This window comes from Zootoca vivipara, chromosome 14 (genome assembly GCF_963506605.1).
Source record: "Zootoca vivipara chromosome 14, rZooViv1.1, whole genome shotgun sequence".
NCBI classification, from domain to species: Eukaryota; Metazoa; Chordata; class Lepidosauria; order Squamata; family Lacertidae; genus Zootoca; species Zootoca vivipara.
Window position 1 is genome coordinate 30,168,848 of NC_083289.1, and position 17,105 is coordinate 30,185,952.

General features: G+C 47.5%; 2 protein-coding genes across 6 annotated transcripts; one reads left to right on the forward strand and one right to left on the reverse strand.

Annotated features, from left to right (window-relative positions):
* Positions 1-818: 818 nt before the first annotated feature.
* BRICD5 (BRICHOS domain containing 5) lies at positions 819-6,472 on the forward strand. 2 transcript variants are annotated; one of them, XM_035131152.2, is made up of 5 exons: positions 819-1,237; positions 1,961-2,113; positions 2,618-2,725; positions 5,049-5,202; positions 5,986-6,472. In XM_035131152.2, exons 2-5 carry the CDS (start codon positions 2,012-2,014, stop codon positions 6,078-6,080), a joined length of 459 nt encoding a protein of 152 aa, XP_034987043.1. In that variant the 5' UTR covers positions 819-1,237; positions 1,961-2,011; the 3' UTR covers positions 6,081-6,472. The 2 variants fall into 2 exon arrangements, with proteins under 2 accessions (XP_034987043.1, XP_060138892.1); XM_060282909.1 differs by lacking the exon at positions 819-1,237 and having other exon boundaries at positions 1,572-2,113.
* Positions 6,473-6,569: 97 nt separating this feature from the next.
* On the reverse strand, positions 6,570-15,101 carry MLST8 (MTOR associated protein, LST8 homolog). Of its 4 annotated transcripts, none has more exons than XM_035131144.2 (9): positions 15,026-15,101; positions 13,599-13,738; positions 13,433-13,481; positions 12,222-12,384; positions 11,664-11,739; positions 10,857-11,009; positions 10,270-10,394; positions 9,340-9,503; positions 6,570-8,279 (listed from the first exon to the last, which is right to left on the reverse strand). In XM_035131144.2, exons 1-9 carry the CDS (start codon positions 15,060-15,062, stop codon positions 8,161-8,163), a joined length of 1,026 nt encoding a protein of 341 aa, XP_034987035.2. In that variant the 5' UTR covers positions 15,063-15,101; the 3' UTR covers positions 6,570-8,160. The 4 variants fall into 4 exon arrangements, with proteins under 4 accessions (XP_034987035.2, XP_034987034.2, XP_034987036.1 ...); XM_035131143.2 differs by having other exon boundaries at positions 13,433-13,484; XM_035131145.2 differs by lacking the exon at positions 15,026-15,101 and having other exon boundaries at positions 12,222-12,414; positions 13,433-13,484; positions 13,599-13,686.
* Between the last annotated feature and the right edge of the window lie 2,004 nt (positions 15,102-17,105).

The window sequence follows — 17,105 nt, forward strand, 5'->3', positions numbered from 1 at the left end:
CCAATAGTCTAAGGTAGTGTGATTTGTGGTCCCACGACATCGCAAGGGCGCCATGTCGGCTATTCCTACTCCAGGACTATTGATGCAGATCTTGGTGTTCCTGGAGATTGAAGGTACTCCGTATGCCAGGATGATCAAACTTGCTGAAATCTTTCATAATCTTAGGGGACTTATATAAGTTATAGGAAGTCTTACCATCAACATTAAACTAATACTTTTTGTCAGGCAGGTGCCCTCCAGATGTATTGGACTATAAGCCCCAGCCAGCACAGGTCCAAAACATCAAAGCTACAGGGTTGGGGAAGACTGTTTTATACTTTGTGTAGGCAATATTCTGAATCTCTTGCATTGGGCAAAGTACAGTATTAAACATTTTAGTTTAAAAGCCTGCCTAAATATTTTGTGCTGCAATCCTTTACTTCGGAGTAAAGTGAGACCTGTTTTTGAGCAACAGTGAGACCTGTTTTTGAGCAAGCCTGCATAGGATTGCTGTCTTAATTTCAGTTCTGTGCACTAAATATTTTAAATCAAGCCAGACTTCTCCAAAAACTGATAACTACACTGCTTGAGATCCCTATGCTTTTTAGAGTAACAACTTGAACACCAAAGTAATACAAAGAATTAGATATCAAGGGAAGGAAAAGAGGAAGATGTACAATCCATGGAATCCCTGTGGATCATGACAAAAAACATTTTGAATACCTTGTATTACCTATCTTTACATAGTCCACAGCTTTAGGAAAACCATGGCTCACTCATCCAGCAATGGGATGAGAATGAGTTAATTTCCATGTCATCAAAACATTAATAATAATAATTTATTATTAATTACCTGTCCTTAGGTTCCAGGGCAGGTTACTACCATATAAACTGGGTAGGCAAGCCCTAAGCTGGCTTATATCGCATAACTATACCTTCTGTATCCATCAAGTACATCCATGTTTGCATTTATGTCATGCCATTTTATTGTACTTCATTTTCTTGAGCAGAATAGGAAAGGGTTGGAGTCCTTCAAATGAGGTTTGTATGTGGTGTTCCCCACTAATACTTTTGATGTTCAACTTGTTGGCTTCTGTTTGACTGATGGGCTTATCTTGGCTCTTAGGAGAGAGCCTTGCCGGCAGAATCCAAAAGCCCTTCCAGGACATTCTGGGTTGTTCTTTCTGTCATTTTAATCTGTGGAAGTATCTGCATTGCTGTGGCAGCAACTCTCAGCTTCGCAAAAACATCTCCCAAGGTAAGGAGATTCCCTTACCCTGGGAACGCAATACTCTGTTCACCATCCCATTTTGCCTGCAGGAGTGGCTGAAACTGTTCATCAGTCATCAGCAAAATAAGGTTGCAGTCCTCTATACCAGCATTCCCCAACAGTGCAGCCAGCCAGCCCACTCCATCACCCCACTGATGCTTTGGACTACAACTCCCATGAGCTGCTTACAGCTGGAGGGTGCCAGGTTGGGAGAAGGCTGTTCAGCATGCTGGCCCGGGAGTATGTCCCATTGAACTCAATTGGACTTGATTTATTAGATTTGTTTATTGCTTTATATTACTACTACTGGAAAGCTCTTTATCTGTATCCCCATCCCTGTATTCTTGCAATGATTTATGTACAAACAAGTATGTGTTGCACATGAGAGAGCATTTTCTTTTATCTGCCCTGTGCGTTGCATCAGCAACATGTTCTTCTGTTTTGAAAAAAAGTGCATTACTCCTGCCATCTCCCTTCTTGCACCAGTTGTGATTTTGCAAGCCTCCTTGCAAACACTCCATTAAGGCATCTGTTTTCTAAGCTGAAGAGCTGAAAGACATAAGTCTTCCTCTTTCTGGCTGTTGCCAGACGCACGCACCCAAGAAAAGAACCAGGGAGGGGAGCGCACAGAATCTTGCTGCAGCCGATAGCCCAGGCAGTTTCTCCCCACCCCCACCCCCCATCCAGGCTTAACACTGCATATCTTCATAGCCTCTTTTGCAGGTTGTCCGGTTAAACTTCCAGAACCGACCAGGGTCCCGGATGAACCAGTCGGCTTTCATGAACAAGTCCAAGAACACAGTTACTTATTGCATAACTTCCCCAAGTAACCAAACAACGTCAGTCTTGTTTGACAACAAGAATGTGAGTGTCCTGGTGGTTCCTGCCTTTCCAAATTGTGAGGAAGGGGATGGGGGAAGGGTGCACAATGCTGAAAAGTTGCAGGTGCAGCCACAAAGCCCACCTAAGCCGTGAAGCTTAGTATTGGAAGTCAAAACTTCCAGTTCAGGAAGGATGTGGCTTCCAGATCAGAAACCTCTGCATCTTTCTGCGCAAATAAAACACACTGGAGCAACTCTTGGAGCCTGTGGCTGAGAGAAGTTCAGGGGGGAAAAACAACTATGAGAATGTATTGCGGGGGTGGCTAATTCACAGCCCTTCAGGTGATGCTGGGCCACAGCACCCATCATCTCTGCCCACTGGCCATGCTGGGACTGGGAGACCAGCATCTCTCAAGGGCCACATATTAGCTCCCCCAAGTGCATAGGTTGGTGCTACAGGAGGCAGAGAAGACAGGACTATGTTTACTTAGTGGATCAAGCAACCTGCCAACAAACAAAACAGGCTTATCTGGTTTCTTCTGTTCAGGGCTACGTCTGCTACAAGCCCTCAGAGCAGAACAATTGCTACCTGAGGATGATGGATGACCGAGACCGAGACACTGTCCAGATGTCCTTCAACCTGTCAGAACACAGGGTAAGCACAGAATGCTGAAGCAGCCTCTGTAGAATCCAGATTCCCTATAGTCTATTGTCTATTTTCTTAGTTTAAATGAATTTTGAAGAAGCATCACCTGGAAAGCCAGGAATATTTCATCTCCCACAAGAGGTGGTGAAGGACAATAACTTAGAAGGCTTTAAAAGGGAAATTATTCATTCCCTTTAGGATGCATCTTAATCAGGAGTGCCTAACCTGTGGCCCTCCAGATCTTCCTGGACTCCAGTTTCTATCATCATCCCTGACCGTTGGCCAGCCATTGAATCTGGAAACCCAACAGCAACGGGAGGGCCACAGGTTATAGAACTGTAGATTTCAAAGGGACCCCTTGAGTCATTTAGCCCAACCCCTGCAATGCAGGAATCCTTCCTACAGCTGTCTCTGGGTGGGTTCAAAACACCAACCTTCTGGTCAACAGCAAAATGTCTTTGTTGGGCATTCAGAACATAAGATGACACTTCTGGATGAGGCTAGTGGCCTATCTAGTCCAGCATCCTGTTCTCACACTGGCCAACTAGATGTCCCTTCCAGCAGCTCATTTTCAGAAGTGTTGCTGCTTCTGAGTATGGAATCAGAGCATAGCCATTGTGACTAGTAGCCATGGATTGCCTTTTCCTCCTCCCTGAATGTGTCCAATCTTCTTTTAAGGCCATCCATGTTAGTGGCCATCATTGTTTCCTGTGGGCGTGAGTTCCGTAGGTAACTATGAGCTGCATGAAGAAGAGCTGTCCTTCACTTTATCCTTCCTGAATCTTCCAACATTCAGCTTCAATGGATGCCAATGAGTTCTAGTGTTATGAGAGAGGGAGAAAAATTATTCTCTCTCTGCCTTCTTAGCCAAGATGAGTGGGTTACTCCTATCCATTTCCTTTAAGGAAAAGGAAAAGGAGACGAAAATGTAACATAGTGGTGGGTGAGGGGGCCAGAGACTAGGAGAGGAAACCCTCTTTCCAGCTCGTGGGCAATTGCAGTAAGCCAAGGAAACAAAGGTGCTTTTGTCAGGGATTCCACAGCAGCATAAGTCTGAGTAATGATGCATAAGAGTCCTCCAGACAAAATGTTAATGGCTTCAGGTGAGGGGCGAGGGCAGAGGTTTGATTTCGGAAAGACAGAGGCCCCTGTTCTGCCAGGAACATCAGGACAAAGCTCAGTGGGGTTGGTTTACCACTCTCCCCACCACTTCCATTTAGCAGGGAGGCAGCGCTCGTGGCCAGCTCTGCCAAAGCTCCCCCAGAACTTTGGAAGAAAGTAAATGGGGAGGAATGTGAGACACCAGGCAACCTTGTTAATGAAAGACTGTTTTGAAAAGGTCTGGTTCCCATATGTCAGCTGTGTAAACAGAAGTGAAGTTGGGGACCTTGGGGTGAAGGGCAGGAAATAAATCTTTAAAATGTACAATTTCTTCATGCAGCACGTAGTTAAACTATAGAACTCACTCCCACAGGAGGCAGCGACTCTGCCACCAACCTGGATGACTTTAAAAGAGAATTAGACAATACCATGGAGGAAGGGGCTATCAATTATGCTCTGCTTCCACAGTTGGAGACAGCAATGCTTCTGAATACTAGTTGCTGGAAACCACAGGAGGGGAGAGAGCTCTCGTGTTTGGATCCTGCTGGCTGCAGATCTCCTATAGGGCCATCTAGTTGGCTACTGTGAAAACAGGATGCTGAATTAGATGGGCCATTGTTCTAATCTAGCAGTCCCTTGTTGTAATAATAAGACTGTTAACGTCAGACTTCCAGCCCCTCACACTTACTAAAGGAGAGGTTATTATGCCATGGATAGCTGAAGGTGATGATTCAGTCACTTGCCACTTTTCTTTCTCATATGTCTTATGGATGGATGCATGCAATGCTCTGCATGTTTTGTTGCAGTTGAACAATGCCATTTTATTATAAGATCAATAAAATATTTACCTTTTTTTTTAAAAAAGGACAGGTCAGTGTGGCCTGGGGCAATGGCATGACTGCAATCCCCAGTCCCCGACCCCTTGGCAGAACTAGATGCTGGTGTTCATCTGTCTGCAGCAGCCTTCTCAAAGCTGGTGCCCTCCAAACAACAACAACAATGTACTCTGCACACCTGACTGGGTTTCCCCAGCCAGTTTTACACTACAACTGCCAACATCCCCGGCAAGCACTGCCATGATATGAGCTGTAGTCCAAAACTTTTGCAGGGCACCAGCTGGAGTGAAGGTTGGCTTATACCAGCATCTCTTCACTGCTTCCTTTTGATGGTCACCAATGAAGGATTAAGGAATGCAGAGCCCTGACACTTGGTGCTTCTTATTCCTGCCAAGGTGGATCAGCTGCCGCTTCCCAACGACAGGACCCAGTACTACCGTGAGTTCCTGGGGATCGTGCCAGGGAGGCAGGTGCGACCAGAAGAGGCAGGGGAGGCTGTCAGGTCCCTGTGTGGGCAGGCGCCCATCTACTGGGTCAAGAAGAAAGACGGTGAGTGGGCTGCTGGACCCCAGCCCCAAACAGACACAGCCAGCTGGGGAAGGGTCATCGTAGCTCAGTGGTAGGGCATCTGCCTTGCATGCAGGAGGTCCCAGGTTCAATTGCCAGTGGCATCTCTAAGTCTGGGAAACCCTGGACAGCGGCTGCCAGTCAGTGTAAAGAATACTGAGCTTCATGGACTAAAGGTATGACTGTGTAAGGCAGAATCTCGCAGCATGTTGTGAGGATTTAATAAAGAGGAGGAAGAGGCATGTAAACCACCTCAAGGGAAAGGTGGGATAACAATATAATTAATTCAAAAACTCCTGCCTCTCAGCATGCCCCTATATCAGCTAGGGTAAATACAAATAATCCCAAACCAGGTTGTATTCTGAGGACCATGTAGAAAGGTGGACAACAACAGGTATCCAATTAAGAGCTTTCAGGCTTGCATTCATTCTGCTGAGCAGAGTTCCAGTCCCTTAGCTGGGGTGTCTCCCACTGTCTTAAGATCTCAGAGGTAGGGAGACACCCCTTCTGGAACACTGGAGCCTTTTGCAGGTGTCTTCTTGGATGGGAGATGTATAGCAGCAGAGCCTGAAAGCTGCTTCTTGAAATTTAAATATGCAAAATTATTGAAAGTGGGTGGTTGCCTTTTTCCAGATTCTGCAAGTTGCGTTAATAAGCGGCCTCCCCCCCCCCAAAAAAAATCATTTTAATAGTACTATAAATGCTCCGCATTTGGATGTCGTCCATGAACCAACCGTGCCCGCCGCACACCTGTTCTACTTCTAGGTCCTCCAAAGCAGCGGCTCATCTACCTGTGCATTGACATCTGCTTTCCGAACAACATCTGTGTCTCCATCTGCTTCTACTACCTTCCCGAATGAATGACCTGGACCACCCTCTGCACCTCTGCTCTTCTCTACGTGAACACAAAGGCGAGGCTACGCTGTCTGCCAAGCCCACGTTGCAATTCAGGGCTCTGGATTGGGCAAGAAGGGCTACAGGAACCTTCCCCAACCTGGTGCTCTTTGGGTGCTTTGGACTACAATTCCCTATCAGCACAGTTGTGCTTCCTGGGTCTGATGGGCTTGTAGTCCAACAGCATCTGAAGGGCACCAGGTTGAGGAAGCTTGAACTACAGTGGCACACAGTCAAGATGGCAGTATATACATATATGTGTGTGTATATACTGTATGTATATGTACACTCCTGCTTTATTTACAAAGAGTGTTGCCCTTTCAGCTATAAGCCTGTAAATAATTTTCTGTGGGGAGAAAAAACTGCGTGGTGTAGATCCAGTTAAAAATCCGAGTCAAGCAAACATTTTGTAAAACAAAGTATTTTTTAAGAAAAACAACAAACCACCCATTTTAAGGAGCTACCCTGGTGTGTGTGCATGTGTGAAAATAATTAAAAGCACAAAATATGAGGAAATGAGCAGCTTGAGATGTGTGTTAATAGCAGCAAGGGAGAGAGAGAAGAGAGGAACCAAGAACTCCTGTGTCGTCCCCCACCCCAGGCCGAAAAACCTGCTTGCACTTCTCCAAGCACAATTCCCTGCTGGGAGGCCCTTTTCAGTCCTTTTTTTCAGTTCTGTGGACCGGGATGGCAGTGATACACTGCTTGGCTAGCTCCATTACTCAACCAGCCTTCCTCAAGCTGGTGCTCTCCAGCTTTTTTGGACTACAACTCGACGTCAGCCATAGATGCCATTGCCATAGGGTGCTGGAGCTGATGAGAGTTGTAGTCCAAAACAGCTCAATAGCACCAGCTGGGGAAAGGCTGCCTTAAATCATCTGCTAATTAATAAAGGCACTTCGGAGCCCAGAACAGGGTGCAGCCCCCCAACTCTGGGGAGAAGCCATTGCTCACTCTCCCCACGCCTGGCTACAGCATTGAATGTCAGGCCTAACTGCATTTTTACTTGCAACTTGATTCAGTTAGAAAACACAGAGAGTTTTTTCCTCGCTCTACCATAATGCTGTCCCACCCCACCCCGGATTGTCTAATGATGCTAATGTTGGAAAATTCAGGAGGGACAGAAGAAAGTTCCAGCTGAACTATGGGAATTCGCTCCCACAAGATGCAGTGATGGCTACTGACCTGGATGGCTTTGAGAGAAGTCTACTCTAGACAATTCATGGAGGATGAAAAGGGTTATCAATAACTACTAGTCAAGACAGTAACCTCCAGGAGCAGAGGGGAAATAACAGAATTGCAGAGTTGGAAAGGACACAAAGGGTCATCTAGTCCAACCCCCTGCAAAACAGGAATCACAGTGATGAGTTTTCCTGTGCTCACATCCTACTTGTGAGCTTCCCACTGGTGTAGCTGGCCTAGATGGGCCTCTGATCCAATCCAGCAGTTTATAACCATAAAAGCAACGAGGGTAAACCATTTCTCTTCCAACTGCAGTGAGCCTTCTGGAGCAGGAGGTGGCAAGCTTGCAACAGAGGCCTCCTACCTTTGCTCCTAGCGGGGGAGAAGGGGTGTGTCATGTTTGCAAATATTAAACATTGGCAATAAAATTTTATACAAATAACTAGAGGCACATTAGCTGGAATTTCCGCTTAGCCATTTACGTTGGGCAAAAGTGAATGGAAGGAACAGAGGGCAGTCTACCTAAACAAAAGCAGTTCCCCAAAGAGAGCAAGTTGAAACCATGTGTTGGGAGATCCATCCCATACAGCAACATCGGTGTTGAGTGTCACAGTTTCTCCTTACAAACAACTCTTTGTTAAGTGATGCTTTTGCACAAGGATCTTACACCAAACAAAATTTGGGGGTTCCGTTTTAAAACTGCCTGCCACTGTGCAAAGAACTAAGATGGTTAAGGTGGCTTCAGTTAGTTTTACTTGAATCCGGCTCTTCTGCAGAAAGGCAGCTGTGGGTGGCAACACAGTCTATGCACACCTGACCAAAAAAAACAGTCTTGTAGCAATCTTGGGAGCGCAGCCTTCCTTCTCAGCCCAATACACTGTCGTTGAAAGCAAGGCAGACAACCGCTTTCTGATGCCCACTGTATTCCCGCTTGATCTCGCCCGTTTCCACACACCAGAGCCTGGCCAGATTATCCGAGGAGGCTAGGGAAGGAAAAGGGACATCGTGAAGCCACACATACAAACACACACAACAATCGGCAATATATGGATGCCACTGAACTGCTTTACAAGGTTGTCGTAACAATTAGTGAGCTACTTCATAAAGCATTTATAGACGTACCGTGTTTCTCATATTTTAAGGCATCCCTAAAAAATAAGGCATGGCAGGATTTTCATGACCTGGCGAAATATAAGGCATACCCCGAAAATAAGACGTAGCAGTACCGGGTTGTGGTGGGAGCAGGTCTGTGCAAAATACGGTACCATAAGAAGAAAAGGAAGATGCCTCCTCGGAACTGGATGCCGCTGCCACGTGGAGCTCCGTCCGAGTGGGAGCCAGCAAGAGCTGCAGCAGGAGCCTCAGTGCGAAGCCCGGCTACGGTAGAGCCTCAGCGCGCGGCGCCGGGACCCTGCTAGACCCGCAGCTCAAGCCGCGCAAAGCCCGGCAGCCGGCAGGAGCCTTAGCGGGCAGCGCGCGAAGCCCAGGAGCTGGCTGGAGCCGCAGCTCAAAGCGCGCTCCTGATAAGCCCCGGCAGCCGGCAGGAGCCTTAGCGCGCAGCGCGCGAAGCCCGGGAGCTGGCTGGAGCCGCAGCTCAAAGCGCACTATCGGTAAGCCCCAGCAGCCAGCAGGAGCCTTAGCGGGCAGCGCGCGAAGCCCGGGAGCTGGCTGGAGCCACAGCTCAAAGCGCGCTCCTGATAAGCCCCGGCAGCCGGCAGGAGCCTTAGCAGGCAGCGTGCGAAGCCCGGGAGCTGGCTGGAGCCACAGCTCAATAAGACATCCCTTGAAAATAAGCCATGTTGTGTTTTTTTGAGAAAAAAATAAATATAAGACATGACTTATAATATGAGAAACACGGTATATACTGTTTAACAATGTGTACGTTTTTCAAAATCTTCGTATTTTAGTAGGGTGGGAGGCAGAAATGAGACGGGCATTGTTTGATTTTGTACATAATAGCTTGGCCTGGCCACAGGGGGCTTAATGTCCCTTGTCATCCTTCCTATTTATTCTCCAAGGAAAGGTGCGCCCACCCTTGTTCACCTGTGACAATGTACTGAGAGTCTCCTGAAAATGCGCAGTCCCACATCCAGCCGCGGGAGGTTTCCCCTGGATTGTTGCTCTTGATGCTCAATTCCGTCATCAGAGAGAAGTTAGACGTTCTCCAGATCTTGCAGGTTTGATCAGCAGAACAGGTTGCCAAAAGCCTGGAGCAGAAGACGGAAGACTTGTCAGAGTGGGGCAAGGCAGGTGGGACATAGGCTAGAAGTGTCACTCAAAATAACCAATAACATAAAGTCCCTGTTTATACTGCCGGATTTTAAAGAATGTATTGTTTATTTTCATCCCCTCCTCAAGGTGGCATACATAGTTCTCCCCTTCACATTTAATCCTCACAACAACCCTCTGGTGTAGGTTTAGGATGAGGCAGTGACTGGCACCCCAAGGTCCCCCACTGAGCTTCATGGCCAAGTGGGGATCTGAACCCTGGTCTCCCTGGTCCGGTGCTCTAACCCAGGCATCCCCAAACTTCGGCCCTCCAGATGTTTTGGACTACAGTTCCCATCTTCCCCAACCACTGGTCCCGTTAGCTAGGAATCATGGGAGTTGTAGGCCAAAACATCTGGAGGGCTGCAGTTTGGGGGTGCCTGCTCTAACCACTACACCACACTGGTACTAAATGGAGTTATCAATCAATAAGCTTTATTTGCATAGCTGACAGCCATAGCAACAGAATACAGGCAATATACAATTAAAAACAACATGGATAAAAGTATCAGTCATATGACTATGATAGTTATGGGTCCCAAAAAGAGTCCTTATAGGAAAGGTCTGTAGCTCAGTGGTAATAGAATCTGCTATGCAGGTAGGCAGCCCCAGGTTCAATCCCTTATGGCATCTGCAGATAGGGCTGGGAATGCCGCCGCCGCCCCCCACCACTATATGAAACCCTAGAAAGCCAGTCCTACTCACGTGGAGTCTGGGCTGAATTTGCACTGGAGAGCATAGCGGCTGTGCGCAGGAATCTTGGTCTTTGGGATGAGCTGCGTCACCTCATCTCCTATGCCACCTGTGAGATTCCACACGTAACAGTTACCCTGCAACGGGAGGGGAATGGAACATCTGAGAGGCCGTCTGCCTGCCAAATCCCTTGAAGGCTTAGATCTGGCTGTCACATGACACCAAGCCATAGTTAGTTAACCTAACTGGCATGTGCAAACCCAGCCCAGCAGACTAACCATGGCTTGAGGTAACTATGGTTTGGCAAACCGAGGAGCCTTGCTTAACCATGATTTCTTTGACCAACCCACCCCAGGCCTTTGCTGAGCTACAGTGGCCCAAGGCAAGAGCATCTGGAAAACAAAAACTTTGGATGGCTTGTTTTTTCCTCTGTCAGGCAATTCATGGTTTGTTGAATAAACCCTGGTTAAAATAAACCCTGGTTTAGCATTACGTGCAAACACAGCCACCGTGGACTCTCTATAAACAAGATGCAGGCAGAGAAACAACAGGCAGGCTGTAGCACATCACTGTGCGCCACAAAGCCAGCCAGCACTTACTGAACTGTTAACGGCAGCCATGTAGCTGGCATCAGGATCAATATGAACAGAGTTGACAGAGACTTCTGGCTCTGGGATGAGCTGTTCATTGTGGTCCGTCTTCAAGTCCCAGATGTGAATGGCCCCACTCTGGTCCCCAACAATAAGTTCTGCCTGTGGACAGAAACACACACAAAAAGGCCATCACCTCTCAAGAACACAGACCCTGCAAATCCCCACCATTTGGAAGACTGCATGGAAAGGGGAGACATTCCCAGGGGATGGTCTGAAGTCACATGAGGCCACCTCCCTGCTGAAGCTAAGCAGGTCTGAGTCTGGTCAGTGCCTGGGTGGGGACCTGCCTGGAATCCCACAAACCCACCCTTTTGGATTCCACAAGGGATGAAAGGTGGAATAGGAATGCCAGAAAATAAAAGTATCTAGAAGGTGTGGATGGGAGGGCTTCATGTTGACTGGTTTGGGTTTCTCTAGCCTGGTGAGAAGAATAGTGAGAGGTGATATGAGAGCCACCTTTTGATATTGGAAGAGCTGTCACAATGTCACATGGAAGATGGAGCAAGCTTCCTTTCTGATGCTCCAGAGGGGAGAACCTGAACCCATGGATTCAAATGAAAAGAAAGGAGATTCTAACTAAACATTAGGATGAACTTCCTGATGCTAAGAACAGTCTGACAGTGGAACAGACTCCCCTTCACAGGAAATTGGATGGCCACATGTCAGTGACTTAACTGGAAATCCTGCATTGCAGGGGGTTGGACTAGGTGACCATTGGGACTCCTTCCAACTCTACAATTCTGTGATTCATACCTGATTGGGATGGAGGCAGACACAGTTGATGGGGGCATTCACTTGGAAAATGCGCTGGCACTGGAGGTTACGGGACCTGGGAACAGAACAGACACAGGCAGAATGACAGGTGAGCCAAAGCATAACCCCTTCACTGCCATTACTCCAGGGAGCTCCAAAGCGCTTTTTGTGAACTTCATTCACCAGGAAAGCCTCCTATGCAAAAAGATCTTATATTCCAAAGAAACATCTCCTGGCCAAACCCTTAGTGGAGCGCATTAAACAATGCTTAGGGCAGTGTTTCTCAACCTCGGGCCCCCAGATGTTTTTGGCCTACAACTCACATGATCCCTAGCTCACAGGACCAGTGGTCAGCGATCCAATTTGATGGCCATCACTGCCTCCTGTGGGAGTGAGCTCCATAATTTAACTGTGCACTGCATGATGAAGTCATTTCTTTTATCTGTCCTCAGTTTTCCAACATGCAGCTTCACTGGGTCTCCTGTGAGAGCGGGAGAAAAACTTATCTCTATCCCCTTTCTCCAGGTTATGGAAAGGAGCAGAGCTCCAGAGGCTTACCTGAGGTCCCAGATGCGGGCCATGCAGTCCTCGCCTCCCGTGTACATCCAGCGACCATCTTCATGGAAGCCAACAGAGGTGATGTTCTTGCTGACACCGTCGTAGTTGATAACAGGGTTTGGGTTATTGGAGTTCAAGTCATACATACGGATGTGTTGGTAGCCTGGGCAAAAGACCCCCAACTAGTTCATAGCTAGTTGAAAAACACAAATTTGACCTTTGCACAGAATTTTCTGCAGGCGACTGGCAGAATAAGAACTCATGTCAAGACCCACAAAAGATTAAAGCAGTCATTCTCCTTCAGGTGTGGTGGCAAGTATTAAGGAGATGGGGACAGCAAATTGAAATTTATTTTGGTTTGCTGATACTCAGGTAGCTTGGACCTACACCAGACAGCAGGTTCAAAAGCAGAGTTTCAACTAAACTTCAGAGGTTTAAAAGCAAAGTTATTCCCTATTAGGAATAATTGTCTTAGTGGAAGTTAGACTAGAGTCACTAGACTTATGAGATCCTTTCCAGCTCTATGATTCTATGAACTGTAAGCAGTTTATCTTATTAACCAGGAATCCTTGTAACAGTAAATCCCAATACTATAAACATTAGAAAGGTCCCTTCTTCTGTGTCTGTCCTTTCTTCCTAGCCCTGCTCCCATCCTAACTGGAAAGCCAGTGTGGCGTAATGGTTAGAGTGTCAGACTAGGTCCTTGGAGACCAGGGTTCAAATCCCCACTTGGCCATGAATCTCACTGGGTGACCGTGTGGGCCAATCACTGCCTCACAACCTAACCTACCTCACAGAGTTGATGTGGGGATTAAATGAGAGGGAGAACCAGGGGGACCACCTTGAGCTCTTTGGAGAAAAAGGTGGGATATAAATGCAATTGATCAACTCCAAATAAGGACAGAGGAAAGGGATGACCAGGGCAGTGGGGTGGGGCATGTTGCATTTCCTTCACTTTACCTGATGGTAGGGCTGGCATCAACTAACAAGCATGGGGGTGTTTCTCTGGGCTGGAAATAACCTCCCTGGCTTCTCCCGAGGCCATAGTTTTGTGATCATGGAGAGAATTCACTGTTAGATGTCTGTAGCCAACACACCAACCTCACAATTCCTTGGCAGAGCCATCAGCATTAGAGACATCATGCCCTTGGAGAGACAAGGTTGGAAAGAAAAGGTTGCACCTCCATGCTCTTGGAATATGCCACACTTACCTGCAGCAGCAATCATGCTCCGATCTGGGGTGATCTCGAGAGCATTGACCTGCTGGCAAATGTGGTTAAGGAAGACAGAACAGGCTGGCCCATGTAGCTATAGTGAAACACTAAGTAAGGTTAGCAGAGCCAAAATCCTGTTACAGCTGGTGCATCAAAAGGATACAGAATCTTGGTGCTGGACAGTCCGGGTGCATATCCCACTGTGGGCCTGCCAGAAGCGAACTGTGTGGTCATAGCCAGCAGTGGCCAAGATGACGGGGTCGCTGCCCACAGTGCCCTGTGCTGTGTTCATGGTGCTGGTTTCTAAGGAGACAAAAAGGCAGAGGGGTTGGGGTCCCACCCATGTGGCTAGAGAGGAGATGCCCTACCTTCTCCCAAAGAGACACTGGCGGGAAGGGGGAGACTCAACACTGCCCAGGGCGGAGCTGAGAGCTGGCAACGTGGCCACTAGCCACAGTGGCTATGCTCCGTCTCCATCAGGCACCCCCAAACTTCGGCCCTCCAGATGTTTTGGACTACAATTCCCATCTTTCCCGACCACTGGTCCTGTTAGCTAGGGATCATGAGAGTTGTAGGCCAAAACATCTGGAGGGCTGTAGTTTGGGGATGCCTGGTCTCCACAGTCAGAAGCAGCAATGCTTCTGAATACTGCAGCAGGGGAGGACTCTTGTGCTTGGTCCGGCTTGGGGGCTTCCCAGAAAAGGCATTTGGTTGGCCACTGTGAGGACAGGGTGCTGGACTAGAAGGGCTATCGGTCGCTGACCCAGTGGAGCAAATTCTTATGTTCTTACGCTAAACTGACAAGCCAGGCTCAAGTCGCACTGTTTTCCATGGAGTCACTGCAAGACTGTCTGTCTGTCTGTCTGTCTATGTATGTTGCCATGTCCCTGCATCTTTCACAAGGAGGATGCAGGAATCTGAAAGAAAGCCCAAGTGTGTGTGTAAACCCTTTTTAAAAACTTTTAGGAACCTAGATCAAATTTGTTGAGCAGAGTACACACACTGGAGAGGGCTGGTAGGGCGAGGGTGCGTTCAAGCTATTCAGGCAATATGGATTGGATCAGCCTTGAATTGCAATGTTTGTTTGTTTCATTTTTATACAGCCCCCTCAATGCACACAGCCCACTCCCCAAATATCAATAGTGGCATGCAGCCGGTCGCTGCTTCCCCCACCCACCCAAGGAGGGGTAACAAGACAAGGAGTGATGCAGCAGTCTGACTAGTCCTGGGTTCAAAGCCCGATTCTATCAAGTCCAAACCAAACATGGCTCACAGGGTTGTTGTGACAATAAAATGGAAGGCTGGAACAGAGGACACTTTGAGCTCCTCAGAGGAAAAAGGGCATCTAAATCCAAGAAGCAAATAAAATAAGTTTGGACCGCTGAAAGCAAACAAGATGGAAAGGATGAGCACTGCAAAAATTAAAATGCAACATAAATTAAAATAAATACTGGAATAAGAATGAAAACTTGCAATTATACATTATATTTTCATCGCAGAGCAGCAGTGTCTCTGATCCACAGAGGGAGATTCCCTGCCCCATTTATTGGGGACTGGCGGGTGGGGAGGGGGTGCGAAAAGGACACTTACCTTCAGAAGCAGGAGGGAGGGAGCCAGCAAAGCGCATGCGCACGCCAGATCTTGCCCGGTTCCAACTACGCTTGCGTCGGAAGAAATCAAAGGGCAAATACGCGCCTGCGCACAATAGAAAAAACCCCGAGAGTTTGAAGTCCCACGTTACAAAAGTCTTTTCATAAACTTTTCATATAGAAACGTCTTTTCATAGACTTGCCAAATTTTAGATGTACATCAGATATCCGACTTCCGAGTTCCTTTTTGTGCTGCCTACCCTCACAAAAAACAAGGAATAAAACCGGGATTTTACAGAGGAAACCTACACATGTCTACTCAGACATAAACCCTATTAAGTTCCAAGGGAGTTGCTCCCAGGTAAGTGTGTAGAACAGCACGCCCTTTCCTCCATCAACATGTTTCTCCACACTTTGGTGCATCGATGGACTCATTCTGTCTGGCACCCAATAAAAACAGCCCCTGCTGTTTGTTAATTTGGAGAAGGAACAAGCCGCGGCTAAAATGATGCATGCGCAGTACGATCTGTCAGGAAAAAAGTCCGAGCAGCTTTCCCCAGCCTGGTGCTCTGCAGATTTTTGGACTACAACTCCCATCAGCCCCAGCAAGCAGAGCCAGGTACGGTTCTGGGGCTAATGGGAGCGTGACCGAGCTGACTGAGGCTGGTGGGGTTTGTAGTCCAAAACAACTGGAGGGCACCAGGCTTGGGGAAAAGAGGTTTAATGGAAATATTTTGACAGGCCATTGGTAAAGGCCGCCATAAAGCCTCCAGTAAGAAAGTTATCCTGGGACAAAAACTCCACACTCCCCTCCTGCCTCACACCCAAGAAGGGCACACTTCCATGCAAGGCTGGACTCTTACTTCAGACATGAAACAACTTTCACTTATGCCAATCCAGGCCACATATTTTGAATTATACTGTGACTTCATTTAATTGTATTAATGGCTTTGATGAATCTGTTCTTGTTGTGAGCTATATTTATCTGCCGCTGTGTTTGATCTTGCAGCGATTGCAACACTCAGTTGGTTAGAGCACGGTGCTGATAATGCCAAGGTTGCAGATTCCATCCCCATATGGGACAGCTGCATATTCCTTCATTGCTGCGGGTTGGACTAGATGATCCTCAAGGTCCCTCCCAACTCCGCAATTCTATTACTCTAATTGTCGTTGTTTTTTGGTGCCACTTGGAACTCAACATTTGCTGCTGGAAAAGCAGAAGTACAAGTATTACATCAAATCAAAACATCCAGCCTCTTGCCTCAGGAATGGCCTAGGGGAGAAAAAAACCACAACAAGCCCCCCCCCCCCGAAAATAGACAAACGACACCGCACAGAAACCCATGCACACAAAAAACCAAACCTGAAACAGGTGAGCTCTCTGCACCCCAAAGAGACAAACTCCTCTGGGGTCACCCCGGTAGGTTGGCCTTATATCCTCCCTACCCCAGCACAGGTGCAACTTAAGGTGGGCAGGTTTGGGTTGATGTCTATGGTGCCAGGTGGGCCTAGGCCTGATGAAAATTACCTCCCAGAGACACCAGCCTCTTAGAGAGACAACTGCTTTCACAAGGGGAGCAGTAACTCTCCCCACTTTCCCTCTTCCAGACTTTTTCCCACTTACCTCCTTCTACTGCAGCAGCACAATTTCAAACCCAATTGTTACTCACCTTTTGGTGTCTGCTGCTAAATTCTGGGGAAACCTTCCCTTTGACAAATCTCAATTATTAGTAAAATATGGCACTTGGAAACGATCTCCCCAGCGTTAAAAGGTTGTCAGGGGACAAAGCACACAGGACTTGTGTGTGTGTGTGTGCAATTTGGCACCACTTTATCTCCTGTACTAATAAGGCAGAACATAGTCATCCCATTGTTCCTCCAGTATATAGTCATACTGTACTTGGCTTTGATAAGAACATAGCGAAATGACTCTCATGTTATAGCACAATTGTGCATTTAACACCCTCCTGGAATGATTTACATTGCTCGGTATTTAAATTGCTCTGTGCTGCGTGTTGTAAACTTCAATTTGTTTGTACTTGTTCCTTTATAGCATGGGAAGCCAAACTACAGCCCAGGGG